This window comes from Sipha flava, unplaced genomic scaffold, assembly GCF_003268045.1.
Source record: "Sipha flava isolate LNK unplaced genomic scaffold, YSA_version1 65_pilon_pilon, whole genome shotgun sequence".
Taxonomy (NCBI): domain Eukaryota; kingdom Metazoa; phylum Arthropoda; class Insecta; order Hemiptera; family Aphididae; genus Sipha; species Sipha flava.
In genome coordinates, this window is record NW_020273605.1 from 1,963,119 (window position 1) to 1,982,631 (window position 19,513).

The 19,513-nt window shown below is 30.5% G+C and overlaps 2 protein-coding genes across 2 annotated transcripts in view; one reads left to right on the top strand and one right to left on the bottom strand.

Moving 5' to 3' along the window:
- Window positions 1–5,865, top strand: part of LOC112691615 (septin-interacting protein 1-like) — a 24,230-nt gene extending 18,365 nt beyond the window's left edge. The window contains 7 exon segments of the mRNA XM_025565927.1: window positions 2,026–2,229; window positions 4,525–4,687; window positions 4,769–4,866; window positions 5,014–5,117; window positions 5,205–5,227; window positions 5,230–5,487; window positions 5,597–5,865. Of these exon segments, the coding sequence (XP_025421712.1) occupies window positions 2,026–2,229; window positions 4,525–4,687; window positions 4,769–4,866; window positions 5,014–5,117; window positions 5,205–5,227; window positions 5,230–5,487; window positions 5,597–5,848 (1,102 nt within the window). The 3' untranslated portion in view covers window positions 5,849–5,865.
- Window positions 5,866–10,930: 5,065 nt separating this feature from the next.
- On the bottom strand, window positions 10,931–19,446 carry LOC112691627 (sentrin-specific protease 1-like). Its single transcript, XM_025565961.1, has 3 exons — window positions 18,817–19,446; window positions 12,743–13,022; window positions 10,931–12,640 (listed from the first exon to the last, which is right to left on the bottom strand). The coding sequence occupies exons 2-3, from the start codon at window positions 13,002–13,004 to the stop codon at window positions 11,610–11,612; spliced, it is 1,293 nt and encodes a 430-aa protein (XP_025421746.1). The 5' UTR covers window positions 13,005–13,022; window positions 18,817–19,446; the 3' UTR covers window positions 10,931–11,609.
- Window positions 19,447–19,513: the final 67 nt, after the last annotated feature.

Here is a 19,513-nt window from a genome sequence, read left to right on the forward strand (position 1 = left end):
ACTCAAAGCTTGTGACTGGACTTGAATAAATAAAATTATTCTAGATTATTTAACAGTGCATTCCACCGTTTTTTAACGGCAAATAATTTATTATTATTCAAATGATTGATTACATATTATGTAACTTTAATATAACTCGCGTAATCTAAAATCATTATAAAAGTTCTAAAATGGCATCTCAGACTTTTCCAAAGCATACGGTTTAACCCCTTAGTATGTCCTGTATCATGACCTTGAATACACCAAGGCATAGACCCCCGCCTGAACCGTATGAGAGATCGGTTATATTGCAGTAGGAATGGTGTGTTTTGCTTTTCTGTAGAATAATTCGGATCCAATGATTTCTTTAAACAACATTTATTCAACACACTTGCACTTTTTCCAGGAACATTTTAAGTAGAATTATATGTTTTCCGTTACTATTGGATAAGATTTTTATTTTTGGTGAATTTTTTAAATGTATAAAACACTGATGAAGGCGTCATCGTAAACATAACGATGTATAGTGGACGACAGTAGTCGGCAAACCCAGGATGATCAAAACTGTATTGCTGCACTCCTTAGGACCCCGGCTACTGTGTCTTTATGTTTTAAAAGTCCGGAAACCCCCGCTTGGACCGTACGAGGCATCGGAATATATGTTGCCACAGGGTTGCACAAACGATTTTACGTTTCGGATATTAAAAAAAAATCGTAGAAAATCAAATATCTATACCAGAACCTTCACAAAGGTATCAAAGCACTCCTGAAGACCTCATCTGACGCTATCTTATCGCACACCCAGAAGAAAAACTACACAACTCAAATTGTTCAAATTTTGAGTTGTGTCGTTCTTTTTCTAGTTGTGCGTTATGTTCCCAAAATAATGCTAACACATATCTTGATGATGGAGTCACTGGTAAGAATATTTATTATTACATTTTATAACATTGAAAATAATTCTAGGGGAAATCTGACCCCTATATCCTCCCTTGTATACGCCACTGGTCCTCTCAATATAATAAAAATTATAAAAAAAGTATACTACTCAATAATGTGTTTATTTTTTCCCGGTTTCCCCATAATCGGATTATGCACGAAGCCTAGGAACTAAATTAAATACAATAACATTAATTTATGACACTGTTATCAAAAACGAAAAAAAATAATAATTTCAAAATAATTTTAAAATTTCAATAATTCACAAGTGAGCAAATTTCCGACCATAAAATTTTGGCACTCCCAAAAATCTGGTTCCCGAGGCAATTGTAGCCAGTGCCCCCCCCCCTCATAAACAAATAACTTTTAACAAGTTCTTTCAGGTGTTTATTTAAATACAAGACCATACAAGATAAACAGTAGAATTTAATAAAATATCTAAAGAAATTAAGATTAAACTATATTAAAAAACCTTTTCAATGGTATTGAAAATATTTTTTAAAAAGAGCAATATAAAGTTTTATTTTATTATACAGTGTTTGTTAGTACAGCAAGTGCCCTTATTATTAAAGGACTGGCTTGTTCGCAGATTTATTATAAGGAAATAAATAATAAATAAGTTATATATAAAAAAATAATTTAGGAATTAATTTAAATATAAATAATTGCCTGATTGGCAATAAATACATTAAATAAATATAAATCATAGCTAAGAGAATCTAATATGAATAAATTGTCTGCTTGGCACAGCAATAATTTGATAATCAATGTAAATTGGTTTTAAAAAATAAATTAATGTTGTTACATAAACGAATAAATAAGGTGATATAAAATGTATATTTGTTATGAATGTATTAATTGATTTAACGCTATATTTAAATATGTCCGTAATAAATTAAAAATACATATTAATATTTGTAACAACGATCTTTAAACCCTGATTTAATGAAAATATTCTAAGATTTTAAATTTTGTAAATTAGACTATTATTACTAATAATATTGTAAGATTATAATTTAATAATATTTTACAAGTGCTAAATATCCCAAAAAAAAAAAAAAAATGTATTTATTTTGTAATTATTATTGTTTGTTTCTGATGAATAAGATTTGGTGATAGTGATGATGAATCTTCAGGTTTTGGAGGACGCAAAAAAAAAGGTAAGAAATATAAGCAAAATTATACGGAGCTTGTTTCCTTTGTAGCTGGTAGTATTCAACAATCTGGTAAAGATAAAAAAGAAAGAGAAAAAGAAGAAACTAGGGATGATGAAACAGAAAATGTGGGAAATAATATATCTTCAAAGTTTGAATGAAAACTTTTAATAATAATAATAATATGTTTATTTATTTTTGAATGAAATTAAATTTGTGAAGAAAAACCAGCCGTCGCCGCCGTCGGCTCCTAATACATAATAATAATGAAGACGTGCCTTGACGGCTATGAAATATGAAATAAATCAATTCGTTTTTGTTTCATATTCTCGTTTTAATAACAATAATTAATAAATAAAAATAAAATATAATAATATAAGGTTGGCATAACAACAAAAAATATACGTATAATACACGAATGGCCCACACGGCACACAATGAATAATAATAATAATAATGTGCCTATACAGGCTAGGCCCGTCGTCGGCCTTTACACAGAAAAAACGAAACAAATATGGTCGACCAATACTCACTACGTGTCGAGTGGCGAATTTCATCGCACGCGACCGCACAGGGACTGTGACAACGACTGTGTTGCCTATGAACGGCAATTGGATGACGGCACGCCACGGGATGGGGGTAGTTGTTCCCCCTGATAAGAATTATGGCTGATAAAAAGCATTTTTGCTCAGTGTTAACAATCAATGGTGGCTCGTGCATACGTGCGACGGTGCGCCCCCCACTGAAATGACATAATATTCGAAAGAATATAAAATATTTGATTTGATAGTTATTTGATTTTATTATTTCGTGTACATCACACATAATATCTATAAATGTGTGTGTATAGTATTGTTACAGCGCGGCTGTCGGTATTACGTGATGTGTGCTACGTTGGGAACCGCACAAAACCGATTTTTATAGAAGATAAAACATCTTATTATCGGCGGCGGCGGCGGCTATGATGTGCGATGATTTCTGTCGCACAATTCAGGTGGCGGAACGCAGACTGTTGCGATCATTTATCCAAGAATAGAAACACAAATAAACAGGCTAATGGGTAAACCCAAATACGAGTATGATTTTATTTCGTCGACGTTGACCGATTAAAGCCTATGATGGGTTTGATGTGCGATAGAGATGGAATGTTTGGTTCATTTCCGTGAATACCTAGTTCATTAGTTCACAGTTCGTTCGAGTGAATAGTTCAAATGGACTATTCTTAAGTTCACGTAGTTTTTTGGTTTATCCACGTCTCGTCGTAAACGACAGGGCGGGTATCATTTTGTTCCAGGAGTGTACACATTTTTCTTAAAAATGCACAACGTAGTGCAACAATGTCATTTCTTTCCATAAGAAATTTCCTTCCATCATTGCACTTTTTGAAAGAAAATTTCAAATTTTTTAAAAGCGTACGCATCGACCAAACAGGGCCTTCTCAATCGCACTTCTTCTTTACTTCCGTTAAAACAGTAAGAGCTTTTGGGTACTCACCTCAATTGTAAAACTCATACACTGTTCTCCGTACTATATCCGCATCAAAATCGTCTAATCCAGTCAACGGTTTTTCACATTTATACGTTTTACGCGGAGACTTGAATGAAGCAACTTGTTGTTCTGGATCTATACTATCCTTACCCTCTTTGCATACGTGCCTCACAGTTCGCTCTGATAATCCACAGGCTTCAGCTGTTACCTTAAGGCATTGAAAAAACATAGATGGAACAATTTCATCTTGTGTCGATAGGTCTTTTATAAATTTGTACACTGAAAAAATTATTTTTTTGCTCTGACTATGAGTATCACTACTACAGCCGGCTATTATATAATTTTAAAAATGAAACTTTAACTAAAAAACAGTATTAAATAATAATTTAACGGTTAAACTAAATTCCTGAGGTCAAATGTAAGTAACAAAACACAAAACAACACAACACGGGTAATAATTGTTTCTGAATCATGGGGATGAAACGGCGGGGGCGAAACGTTCTTTTACCATTTTATCACATGGTCAATTTGCAAAACAAATATAACAATATTCAATAACGTGGTTCGAACCAAATGGTGGCTGCAGACGTACGGACATTCGAACAGATTTGAAATATTCGACAGATTGATGAGCACACCACAAAAACACGAAGACAAGAGAGACAGACGGTGCCGACGACATTTACCTCAAAAGCTATGGCCGCTGGACACCAAAATATGAAGATAAAACGTCCCAGTATCACCACAATTATTACACTTGAAATGTTGAAGCTTTATGACACCGAGACGATGACTTAACTTTTACCAAAAACATAAAACATAACTGAACATGATTTGAAAACATTGAATTAACAAACACATTTGTTTGCGACTGATAACGATGCAACACGGAGTTGTGCCGCTGTAACAGCATGACGCACTGTTGCTGCATCGCACAAAAATGATAACATGAAACTAAATTGACATCACCACCAACATTTAGTTATGTTATTGATCGAAAATTGACAGTCATAGGAATGAAAACGGTCTTCAAGGAACGGTCTCGAGTAAATCCTAGAATTATGAACAAAGAATTAGAAGAATGGGAAAAACATACTAAAGGAATCGGTGCAAAACTTTTGCTCAAAGTAATTCAAAAATATTGTTTTTCATATTTATGTATTATTATTAATAATAAAAAAAATAATTGGTTATTTGGTACTCTACAGATGGGTTATCAACCTGGACATGGATTAGGAAAAAAACTTCAAGGTATTACAGCTCCAATTGAAATTAATTTGAGAAAAGGAAGAGGAGCATTAGATAGGTAATATAAAAAATGTATGTTTATTGTAGTATTAGTGTATACTGATATCATAAATGTGGTTATTAGGTGCATACGGTCCTGAATCTAAAAGTAAACCGATGGAAATAGATAATGAACAAATAACAGATCAAAGTAAAGATAATAAAGTCCCAGTAAAGGCTATATGAAAACTTTTCTAATTAAAAATATTGTTCCTAAATTAAAAATTACTTTACAATCTTTTGTAATTAATCCACATGACCAACAATTAGGTAAAATTATTATTATTATTATAATTTTTTTTTTTTTTAGGCTTATAATCCAAAATCTTTTAATAAATTGGTTTATTATGTGTTCAGACGATTGGAATTGGGTGAGTGTTTGTGGCCAGTAACCATAGTAGTAGATTTGCCTGACCAATATTTCTTCCCAAAATGGCTTAAAACATTTACCATGTGGATGAATATGAACCCAAATCAAGAACAAATAAGTAACTGGTATACAGGATGGAAGTCTTTATTGCCTGCTATTATTGTGGAACATCCAACAATTAAAGGACAATTTCATTTGGCTTTGTATATTATGAGCCAAGCAGTCGGAAGACTTTCTATGCCATTACCACCACCGCCGTCTTCAATTCAAGTAAATAGTCTCGATACATTATGTCTATAATACAATATAAACAGATAACTAATTTAGTTACCATTATTGTGACTTAAGATTATATTTATTTCATATTATTAAATTTTAGGGTGGTTTAGCTGAAGCTGTGTATACTGCATCACAGATGCCTCATGGTTTCAAAGAGTTAGTGCAAAAGCACTGTGAAGAACGAGGTATTTTATGGATACCAATTGCCAGTCGTTTTAGAGAAACTAAACAAGTCTACAAATGTGGAGCAAAGCTTCAAGTAAATATTGATTGTGGAGTTTTATTTGTCAGTCAAGATGGTAGAACTTTTACTCCTATGTCTGTTCAGTCTATGTTAGAACTGTGTGAATAAAACTGTTTGAGTATTTATTTTTTTTATAATATTTATAAGATACAATTTGATAAATTATACAGTATGTCAAATTTTAATAGGTTCTTTTTTTTTAGAAATAAAGTTTTCCTAACTTAGGTGTAAAGAATTAAATTTTTAAGATTTTGTAAGTTGGATTACAATGGTATAAGAAGTTAGAACTATAGATCTAAAATGTACTGAACATACAATTTTTTTACATAACGAAACTTTTAACATTTAACGTTACTTTATTATTTTTAATAGGTAGGTACTATATTTAAAAAAAAAAAATTATTAATTCAAATAATAATTAGAAACTATGGGTGATATACCCATATATATATTTACATTTTATTGGTTTGTATGTAACTTTTAAATTGGACAATTATTTAGAGCAAATGATCAAGAGTTCCAAAGACCGTGTTCTCTGAGAAAGCTTTTACGTATGAAACGTTAAAGGGCACGATCTTCAGCGGTGTGTGTGATAAGGGAAAGTCCCTTTGCGCTCTTTCCACTCCAAGCCTAAGTCACTCTTCCTTCGGATACGGATCCGACGGCCCTTGACTCGTTGGCGGGTCGCGCGAACTGCCGGTTTCGGCTGCGGAATTTCGTGTGCGACCGCGGTGGAATCCAAACAACTGGCCCAGTAGGTGTCACGCGGAGGAGTATCATGCACATTCAATAAATAAATTAGTGCATGTAGATGCAATATGTTAGTGCAATGTACGGTACATCATAATACCTACCTTCAGTAATTTAAAATGAAACGTATAAAATAATAAATAAAAATCGAAATAACAATAGGGTATTGAAATATTTTGTCGAAACATCCATACGCACTTAAAAACTGGAAATCCTCCTTATCCATATTACAACTGACGGGTGCGCGCAAACACAACGGTCAAATGGGACTGTTGGTGACAGCGCCGTCTAATCTCTATTCTATGGTCGTGCGGTCGCATTGTGTCCATGATCGGTACTCGGAGGCATGGACTGCGGTGGATCTTTTTGAAAATATTAAAATAAATTACGAAAATCCTCGAGTGTCATCCATTTTATAACGTTCTATTCACTTTCCAATATTTCCTGACTAATTTTATTTTTAATCAGTTTTTAAATAATTTATACAATATTATTAACCGTTGTTTTAGATATAAATATTTCCTAGTTATCTCTTCTTTTACTAACTATAATAACACCTATGTTTTGAACCCGGGATCTTCTATGTTCTTCACTTTTTTCACACGATTCTTTCAAATGATTTTTTAATAATGGATCAATTTTACTTAAAAAAATTAAAAGTTCTAAAAAAGTACCTTGTATTAATAGTCTCGTCAAACAAACTATAAGCAACATCAGAATTACCCATTCCACGGTAAAAAAAAAACATCTTTTCCCAACTAACATTATAGTTTCAATAAACGGAACATAATTTCTCGCATATTACTTACTTCCACTGGCGAATTTAAAGGTTCAAATGAAGTTGGCATATCTAAAACAGGCGCCTAGTAATAAATGTATCACTAACATTCTTAGCCCCGTTTTACAAAGCTGCTCGCTACACTCGCGTTTCCGCGATACGAAAATGGAAAATAATACAATAGAAAGATGTTGATGCAGCGAAACTGATAATAAATCATTATTTATATACTCGTATAGTGTTTACACTCGGAAAATATATAGAATTCTATAACCAATGTTAACAATATTTCTAACTATATCTATATTCGATCTTTTCTAATTTATTCATAAATAAAATGTTTTATTTTTGAAGTATTCGGAGTATTTCCTGTATATTTAAATTATTTAGTTTATTCAGTGATGGTTATTAGGGGGGGGGTGAAGGGCGACAGGTGGATTAGCCCCCTTGAGATTTGGTTTTTATAAATTTAGTATACCACTGACCCAACAACAATACAAATTTTCGAACTTTTAATTTGATAACAAAATATTTTATCGTTTTATCCACGGATAATATATTATCATGCCCCGTTGTGTCTCGGTCGTGCGTATTATTATAATTATTATAAGATAAATTGTATAAGTCAATACATTTATACCTATAATACATGTGTATACTATTTATTTTATTTACGAGTATATAATGTATATATTAAAATGCTATGGGGTGGGATGGGTTGGCTTTATTTTAACCCCCTCCCCCCTTGAACATCATATATTACCGCTACTACTGTTATTAAATTTTAATATTTACTATTACGATATCATAGCAAAAATATACATAAGATGGCGTGTCGGGCAGACAATTTAGGGACGAAGCTCTGTGGCCGTATTTCAACACGATCGTATGTCTCACAATATTGTTGCATATTTGTGATAAGAAACGTTTTAGTCGCACGCCACGCTGAAACTATACCTCGAACATTAAATACGTCTTGACGTTTAGATATATTTCACAAAAATTATAAACATACGATTAAATAAAAATACAAATAAAAAAATAATAAACTACAGTATTCTAACTTAATTTTAATTTTCCTCAATAATGATCATTACAAATTATTACCGTGTCGATTATTTGACACGAATAAAAATACAAAATATTTGTATGCGATTACCTATTATTATATCGTAATGAAAAAAAAAAAACGCTAGACGGCGCACAGCGTAGGCAATTTAAGACCCTTTCGGGTACTGGAACACTTACCTTATTGTATCACTGGTAGTAGAGATATGTCGTTCATGAACAAATTAGTTCAATTGAACTATTCACCCAAGTGACCGGTTTCGTACTAGTTCACTTTTGATGAACGACTCGTTCACCGTTCACTTTGTACTTTTTATACTTTACGCTCGCGTCAGGTCATGAATGATTCGTTGATACGGAGTAATAATTATTGAACTAGTTCGTTCATGAGCAATTCTTTGATACGGAGTACGTATTCATACAAACGAATCGTCAAATATATAAACTAGTTCAATTTAGTGAACGATGAACGACTGAACTAGTTCACCTTAATGAACGATAAGTCCCATCTCTAGCTGGTAGTATCTTACTAAGACATCCTTATACACTTGTGGTCTCCACCGACTTGCATACGTTAAGTGTATACAAATTTATCACCGTTGCCCCGATGAAGTGACACTGGACGCATTTTGTTGCGTGTTCATCCCATTTTTTTCCTGACTATTAACGTAGAACTTATTATTCAATGAAATGTTTTATTTTTGTGTATATACTTTTAACAAACTTGCATATCGTACTTTGGTATGGATTGTTAATGTTTGGTTGAAAACAAAAATTAGCCTTTTTTTTCTACTTAACTAATATTTTTTGTAAGTTAATAAAAATAAAATATTCATTAAAATAAATTGTGAAAAATAATAAACTAATTTTTCATTAAATATTTACAAAACTCCGTGAACCATTCTAAACCACATTTTAAATTATCATATATTTTACACAACACAAATAGTCATAGATATTTATTGATTTTAATTTAATTGCATTGTATAATTTTTAGATTAATGTTCAACAGCATGTCATTTGAAAAGTATTTAAATAATATATCTAATTTTAAACTATCAGTTGTGTCAAATGTTATAGAATTTGAGATGGCATTTAAATCTAACTTAAATTTTAATACATATATTTCAAAAATAATTATTAAAACATCAAAACAATTAAGATTCGTCGGACGTTATTGTAACAATATCACAAACACTGCCATAACTATTTCTAATAATTTGTGTTACTCGTGATCATTATGAAATTTTAATTAGATTTAAATATAATATTGGAGTAAGGAAAAACAAAATAAATTTAAAGCAGCATTGAAAAAATTATGAACAGTAAAAAGAGAGGTGACAATATATTCTATTTTAGTTCTGAAGAATATTACAGTAAGGTTCAGAGTAAAAGAATTGAAAATTTGAACAAAAAGAAAAGAATAATAGACCTATGAATAAATATTATGAGGCAATTAATTTCAGATATACACCTATATTATTTATTTCAATTAACCTAACCTTTCATTAAATTCAGTACGGTAGAAACTCGATCAGCCATCACTGTCAGGATCAGGACTATGACGGTTAATCGAGTAAGCGGTTAACAGAAATTTGCAATAACGTATAACTTTTACAACGTGTATTTTCAGAAAAAAATAATACATATACCCTACATATTACATATCATACTGAAATAGAATTAAAAATTTTAAACAAAATAACTTGTTATTTTATTTTGTTTTTTTTGACGCTCGAGCTTTATTAACTACAATATTTCATATTTTAAAATAATGTATCATAATTTGATTTTTTACTCATTTGATAGACCAAGACTGTTTATGTATAAAATTATAATATTCCTCTTCAAAATAAAAATTTAACGAACTAAATATTACTTTAGATGCTTTACTCTATTGAATTTTAACAATCAAATTAATATAGTTCCACTAGAAATGAATAGTCAGGTATGACCTTTGAAAAAAATTTTATTCAATTTAAAAAACCAATAAATGTGGCAAACATTATTTTAACTTATATTGTATACTTACATCATCAAATAGTATGATAAAATTATATTCATTATTATTGATACATTTCAATAACCTGCATTTATTAATAATTTAATACAATTTTTACTTTCATTTTTCATCAAAACATTTTCACACATAAAGATATGGCACAACTTCATATACTACAATTTTTGAAAACATAATATAAATAAAATGTATTTCAATAATTAAAAATTAAGATATAAAATGGAAAAAAACTCAAACATAAGAATGCATAATAATTAATAATGTTATTGATTACATTTATAATTTTAGGATAATATTAATGATGTAATAAATACTCAGTCGTGACTTGTGTTTACTGAAGACAAATATTAAAGTTTACTGGAAATACACAATTAAAATTAGCAATATATTAATAATATGATTTTTTTCTTTTTAATAAAAGGTTCTTAAAATATATAATCTCTACAAATATACTATAAAAAAAGTACCATTTATTCATAACTAATAGACAAAAATGATAAAATAAAATTTAAAAAATAATAAAATAAAATTTAATAAATAATAAAATAAAAAACAACTTAACAAACAAGGAAAATGTATATAAAAGTGGTAAGTAAAAACTTATATGTGTACATTTTTATTTATCAGTCTTTTGACAACAGTCTTTAAACTTAACAGAAAATGTGTTGTATATTTTCAAAGAAACATTAATTTTATCAAATAGAAAATAACATAAATAAACGGATTTAATTGAGATCATAAAAAAAAAAAAAACATAGTAAAAAAACTATAAATACAACGAACTTAATGCAACATAAGACATGCAGAGATTTAGAAGAGGGCTAGGCCACATTGGAGAACTGAACGCGTTTAAGTTGAAAGGAGTCTGAGCAGGAAGACATCCTAGACATGGCCAAATAGACCATAAACATTGAAATATATATTTTCTCTAATTTTAAATCCTAAACACAAAATTGGCTTAACTGAACAACGATTTGGTATGTTGTACATTTATAAAGTTGATGTATTACACAAATTTGTTAAAGTCAATCATACAAAGTCAAATAAGTGTAATACAAGCATAAGAGAGAAACAATATACATGGGTCCTCTAAAAAAACTTAACAAAATAAAAATTTGAACAATTTTGATAAAAAATAATCAATAAAACAACAAATAAAAAACTAATAACAAAAAAAAAACTCTTAAATTAATATAACCTTACTTTATCTTAACTATTATTTTTGGATGTCTTCCTCAATGCTTAAATTTACTTTACTCTATTATTTGATTAGAGAGTATTTCATGAAGTATTTTAACTCTTAATACTGGAATATCAGTTTGCTCAAAGTCTTGAAACTTATCCAGTATTAGAGTTTTAGCATTTAAACAAACAAATACACCACAATCTATGAAATTTGTTTGTATAGGGCTTATATCACTAACCATTTTGCGCCAATCATTTTTCATGCTCTCATTTTTCTTTTCCAAGTGCTCTACGTGAAGATATTCAATGAACTCGTCCATCTGTACCTCACATTCAGCTTCATAGTTGTCCAATAAACTATCAATATAAAATAAAATATGATTCTTCATATCTACATAAATCAGAGCCCAATGTGATTGTACTAGATGAACGGGAAAAACCACGTTCTTTGAAAAAATATCAACACCTTCAGTTCTCCTCTTGGTTGATTCATATCCCCTATATTTAAAGTCCGATAATAGATATGAATCAAAAGAAAAATGAGCATCACTCCGATGATTGGACAACATCTGCAAATAATGGTTAATGCTATCGCTGTTCAACCAAGAGTCATTTCTAAATAACCTTTCTATGGTATCACAGGTTAAGCCTATTCGATGACCAGTATATGTGTAGACTTGGCTTGATTTTTTTGCCTTATGGAATCTCGAACGGAGATCCATTAACATTTCAGAACAAAATTCAGGAAATATTGTTCTTAAATATTCTGCATCGGTACGATAATTGCAATATTCAACAGTAGATAAATTTACAAGGTCTGTATCATTTAAGACTTCTTCATCATCACTGTCGTCACTATCTAATAAATCTATAACCATATTACCATTATCAACCGATGCATTTTCCACTGGCAATTTTTCAACCTCATTGTCAACATCTTCATTTTGTTCATCTATAAATGAACTCTCACTTGATGCTGTTGGAAAATTATCGACACATTCAATGTTTTCGTCTTCTGATAAAGGTATAACCTCTTGTTCTAATTCATCACTGTTCTCATTGCCCATGGTTTCTAAATCATCAACATCATCTTCTTCACCTGCAAAAAAGTCATACACTGGTTAATTAAAATCATTTTGATTTGATGATGAAACCAAGTCAGCATCATCATTATAATCAGGCCGTGGATTAGATTCTTTACCATTGTTTAAACTTTCTTTTTTAAATTCATCACTATTTTCAGAAGTAATTTCTTCATCCCAGTACATTGGTGTACCAACATTTAAGTTAGAATAAATTGTTTCTAAATGCTCTGAACAATTTAAAACCAAACTGTCAGTTTCGAATGGCTGATCAGATTGAATTTTGGATTTTTTTGCAGCACTGGGTGATACAACAGATGTTCCTTTGATGATGTCAACATTTTTGGAAATGTTACTGATTCTTCTTTTTCTAGGAGCCATATTTGAAACTCGTAAAAACTAAAAAAAAAAAAAAAAATTATAAATATAGTATTATAAGTCGTATACAATGTTGAATATTATCTAGATAAATAATTATCTTTTATCTTATCTAGATGATAACATAAATTAGTTCTCTCATGAATTAAGTTTGATGTATTCTTGAGTTATCTATTTTAATTGAACTAGATAAATAAATAGAAGTATATTTATTCAAAAAATTTAACTGGAAAGTGAAATTTTAATAAAATTTAAAATGAATGAAGACTTAAATAATATTATGAATTTATTGACTTCATAATTAAGTAATATTATTTTAAAAGTTATGTTACTGCAAAACATGTATAATTATATTAATGAAATTGTACCTGTAAGTATTTTTTTTAAGAATTGTTTATATATTTAATAAAGACTATTCTATTTATATTTTCTAGTGACTCATACAATAATTGATTCCTAAGATAATTAAATAATACAGTTAATGGTTAAATTAATTTTTTTTATATTTTAACCATAAATATACACCCATAATAAGTTTTATATAAATTGTAATGAATTATTTTATAAAATTATGACATACCTACAAAGAATGTATTTTATGTATTTTTTAAAACTAAGTACTTATTATTTATTATTTCCCATACATAAATATACATAGTATATATATATATATATATTTTTTTTTTTTCATTATTTAAATTAGAGGTATCTATTATATCAAAACTAAAATAATTTTAATTCAATTTTATTTGTAAGTATAAATTTATAAAAAAAAAAATTAAAAAAATAAATATTATTTTGTTTTATCCAGATAGTGTTCTATATTTTATCTTTATCTAGATAAATTATATCCAATTATATTTTATTTTTATCTAGATCAATTTTTAGTCATATTTTTATAACACTGATTATGTAGCAAGTTATAGCTTGACACTAATTATTTAAAACATATATTTTAATAACTGAATTTTGATTTTTTACTGAACTTAGCACACATTTTATAGATTGAAAAATTTAATCTTGGATTTATTAGCATCCTCAGATTATCTAGAATTTTTTTTTCCATTGGGTCATAAAATATACAATTATTTTTAATGAAAAGAACTACAGTTTTTTCAAATGAGTATTAATCATATTTTTATAAATTAAAATAAGCACGAGAAACTGTTAATTAAATTAAATGTATATAATTTTTAAGTACCTTTTAAAAGTATTATTTTTAAAATGTTTATTTCACTATATTTATTATGTTAAATTAAAATGTATTAATTTATTAAATTTTGTTTTGAATTGTTATACTTCTATTACGATAATAAATAAAGTAATTTGAAGAAGTGACTAGAAACCAAGTAAATGTTGGTAAATAATGTTTATCATACTTATTAATTACTTTCAAGTAAAAATATTTATTATTATGATATTCAAATTAATAATATTAACAATTTATATTAATAAGTAGGCTTAGGGACTTATAGCTCTAAAAAATACACCAATATGCATGCAAATATGCTTCTGAAATCATTAAAATATGCATTATAATATGCTTTTAGATGCATTAAAAAAAAAAAAAAAAAACGACCAGATAGTACACAAAATAAAACGTGTCCATCGGATTTAAATATATTTTTAAACTCCGAAACAAAACTTTGTTGTCGGCTACTCGTGATTATAGTAATTTGGGCATAACACGATGTTACAAATTATCTCATACGAAGTTTTACGTATGATTCGACTTTTTGTGGTTGCGAAACACAAAAACAACGATGGATAATAATCGACTGAACTGAATACTTAACAAATAATCTATTATTCTATATCGACTATTATCTTCATTGACATCCGGTCAATACCTAGTGGGTTATACGGTCTATACGTGTTAATAGTATTATTTATATTTACACAAAAATTATAACGAGATATGAGAGGTAATTTGCAGATAGTATATTACTGGAAGTATTCAGTTCTCTTAGTACATTTTGTTTTCGATCGGTTGAAATATGTATATATAGTTATATGTATCTATAGTTTTTAATTTTAAATAATAAAAAGTAAGAAATTTTTCAAAATATGTAAAATAAGCATTCTCCTGCAAAATCTATCAAATTACAAAAATATGCACATTCAAACTTTAAATCTGATAACCTAACCGAGAAACGAATTTAATTCGCACTCAGCTATATTTAACAATAATTAAAAAAAGGGTACTTGTCGGTTATCGCGACTACCTAGCGAGACATATTGAATGGTGATTATTATTAGCAATAAAGTGGGGATTTTTTGTAGATAGGTAATATGACCTTTTACTTGCCATTTTCCAAAGCAGTTAAGCTCGATTCACACTAACGGTTTCGGTTCGGTCCGATAACGGTCAAGGATTATGATGTACGGTATTCTCACTACCGGTCACAGTCAAGTTCTATCTGCACGTTGCCACGAAGTGTACAAAAGTGTTCAAAAAACAATCAAAACATTGGATACGACAGAGATTAGCGCGGCGGTCGATTATTCACACTAGGCGGTCTCGATCAAAAAGCTCGTGACCGCGGCGGTCTGGATGTGCATCGACCGGTCGAGACTTGACTGGACCTGACCGTGACTTGATCGTGATCGATAGTGTATAAGACCCGACCCGGTCCGAATTTTCTGCTAACATATAAGGCCCTTTTCACAACCGCACGTATCCTCCGCAACGTTAACAAATAACATTATTTAAATTTATACGCGCCGAACTAACGAGAGCGCATATGGGTTTTTTGCGATCGGCGCGTTTGAACTTTTTAAGTTGAGAAATATCTCATATGAATGTTCGGCTGTGAAATGGGCTTAAAGCCTTAAAGATATTTTTCAAAGCCCGGATCGGCCATAATGAATGTTTTATTATTAAAATTGAATGTTAAAACAAGTATTTTACATTCTGAAAAAACTCGGCCCGGACAGTAATAGATTTAAAAATTTATAAGCCCGGTTTGGCCTGGATTAAAATTTATGGGCCTGGTCCATGCAGGAATCTAATACTTATATTGTGAAACAGTATAGAAGTATTTCCTTTTTTTAGTACGACTTATAAACTATATTATTATAGTATAAATATTTAAAATGTAATATAAAATTTTTTATTGCAAATAAATCTTAGTCATTATACTAATTTTATTTTTATTGTAATTCATCTAAATCAAAATAAATTGAGTAATGAATCATGCCTAAATTGTATTCAACATTATCAACTTCACCTAGTGCTATGGAACCTAAGACTGGGTTTGGTAAATTGAATTTCATTTTATTCATTTTGGATAAACTGAGTCCTGCCTAAAAAAAAAATAAAATCGGTAAATTGAGACCCACCCTTGTATAAAAATTAAAGCAGTAATTTGAAATATGGTGATATGCTGTTTTTTTTTTATTTAACACACTTTTAATTATATTAACACAATTATATACCTACATACATAAAATTTACATTTATCAGTTATCACATCCAGCGTTGTCATAGATAGTTAGATACTTATATAAATGTTGCATAATAATACGAAGCGAAATATAATAATATTTAACGATGTAACGATAAGATACACTTACCTATCGTACTTGGTGAATTTATAACTACATCAACGTTTATATTTATAATTTAAATACATTTAAATTAATTTAATAAATTAAATATTATAGACAGGACTCAATTTGCCACTTTAACTGTTATAAAAAGAACTCAATTTACCTATTTTGAAAAAAGATAAATTCGATTGAGACTCGATTTACCTATGCCCCCTAAAACATAATTTTTTCCTAAACACAAAGTATGGGTTATTATTAAAAAAAATTTAAAAATGGAATTGAAAATGATACTTAATGTTGAAATTTGTTGAGTTCTTTTTTAAATAATCAAACAGGCAATATTTTTAATTTTTTGTAGAAAGGCTTGAGACTTATGTCAGTATTCAAATAATATTACAGTATTAAAAATGATTTTTCTTCCTGAGGCAACTATGGCATTAAAGTAAGTATTTAAAGTAAATTTGAATACTAAATTATTCAAATACTAAATAACAAAACATATTACTTACATATTTAAATATCTTTATTATTTATTAAAATATAATAATTATAATGTAATACAATATTTTAAAATATAAATTTGTAATCTGTGGTTCTGTGTTTTTATAACATGAATTTGTGATTTAATATTTAAATATATAGAGCACTAATGCTTGGTTCTGCTCAAAGATATTTAAAACAACTAGATAGTCGACTTCCTAATAAAACATTACAAGAGGACATGATTCATGGTTGCTATATGCAACGTTGGCAATGTTTACAAATGTTGTAATGATAACACACATTTCAAATATGCAATATTAAAACAATAAATTAATAAATACCAATATTATATATCTATAAAAGTAATTTACATTACAAATATCCTGATAAATAACATTTTAAGTGTGACACTATGTGTAAGCGATGTAAATAATGAGAAATGTAATTTAACAAACATTTTTTTTTTTTAATACTTGAAATGAGCTATTAGAATTGTAAAAAATGTAGCAAATGGTGAATATTTAAAAATAAATGTCTAATGTAGTAAAACCTCGATAAGACGGAATCGCTAGGGACCATGACATTTTTCTGTGTTAATGGGGTTTCTGTCTTGACGGGGTTAGTTAATTTTATGTAATTTGAAACAGGACCAAAAAAATGTTCTGTGATACCAGGGTTTCCGTCTTACTGAAGTTCCGTCTTATCGAGATTTAACTGTACCGTTTTTATTAAGAGCAATACAAATTATATTATTAACACTTATACAGTACACATGAATAGCATTTGCATTATTAAACTTCATAAAAAATGTTTTAAAATAAATGGATATTTATTGGACTTATTTAACCAGCATGATGTGTTAGAGTCAAGACTGTATGGTATCAAATTTGGTTAAATATTTAAAATTTACGAAATTACTTATGTTGCTTATATGATAATATCGAGTTGGCTATCTATTTGTTTAATATACCTATGGTTGAAGTGGTTGTTGATAACAAAGAAATTCTGAGTCACTTTATTATGATTGGTTGTGCAACTATACTACCATTAACCACGTCACGGACCAAAATATAAGGTTATGGTATTGAGTTATAAAAGTAGCAGATCAATAACCATTGCTAACCATTTGTTTATACCACAATGTTTTCTATACCACTGCCGTTCATTACAGATAGTAAAATATGATAATAAGTGTACACAAAAACTAAACGGACTTTAGCGAAATCTCTTCACTGAAATTCGGTCGAGCCATAAGATGTTGTCGTCATCGCAGTGATGATCGATCACTACGACCATTCTTCCCTATAGTCGATGAAAATATGAGAATGTAAAATATTTCAACGATCAATAATCAACATTCGTTTTGGAAATAGAATGGTTGACGACCGATGGACGCGAGGATGGATCGATGCGCGGACGGAAAAAACATGGCGGTCGATGAGTTAGGTTAGGAGGGCACACGAGGTTTGCACTGTAAGTCCGAACATCGGTGACGGGATCAACGGCCGAACATCGGCGACGCGATCAACGCCCGAACATCGATGACTGGATCAAAAGGTATCACGGGGGAAAGGAAAAACAAACAACGAAAACGAGAGAAATACTACACGACGTGGGTACGAACGAACGAGTGCGCGCGACAAACGGCAATCAAACGTTAGACAATAAGCGCTCGGGCGCGGTTGTGGAACGCAACAGCAACGCAACGACGACGAAAACACAAACACACGATTGTTTAACAGTAATCGTAACGATAGCGTTACTTTTGTGGAGAACTCACCTTCAGGACAAAGCGAATGGCGTCGGTCGTCGATTCAACGACGGTGTTCGTCAATGGCGACGCGAAACGGACAGGAGTCGATGTGCTCACGACGCAAAACCGTGTACGAGCTACTTCCAACAAGTACACGTTGATAGTGCGAAAGAGCGAGTAAATTAACAAAAAGTTTAAACAAATTTGTCAGAGAACGAGTAGAGCCAAAGGTCGGAAGATGGAAAATGGTGGTCGGACGAGACGATCTGTAGAACAGCAGCTACAAGCTTGACCCGGACGGGAGACGAGCTGTTGCCCGTAGTTGTTGCGGTGTCCGGCAGTGGCGGTAGTGCGAGCGCTACGAGCGGTGGTGATGATCGGAACATATTCGTACGCGACGCCGCCGTCGTCCCCACCGCCGGCAACGACTCGCCGATACCACCTCCGCCGTGCTACCGCCGCCGTTGTCCCCACCGTCGGCAACGACTCACCGACCCCACCTCCGCCGTGTTACCGCCGCAGCCGTCCCCACCACCGGCAACGTTTCACTACCGCCGTCGACGCACCCGTGACCCGTGGCACCGCAGCCCCAGTACACGATTTCACGTCCTGTTCATTCGTTGTACACGGCGGCGGCGTACGATGTTATTATGTTGTTGCCGCCGTCGCCAAATCCTATTGCTACGTCATAGCCTCGACGGCGGCGTAAAAAACTTGTTTTTCC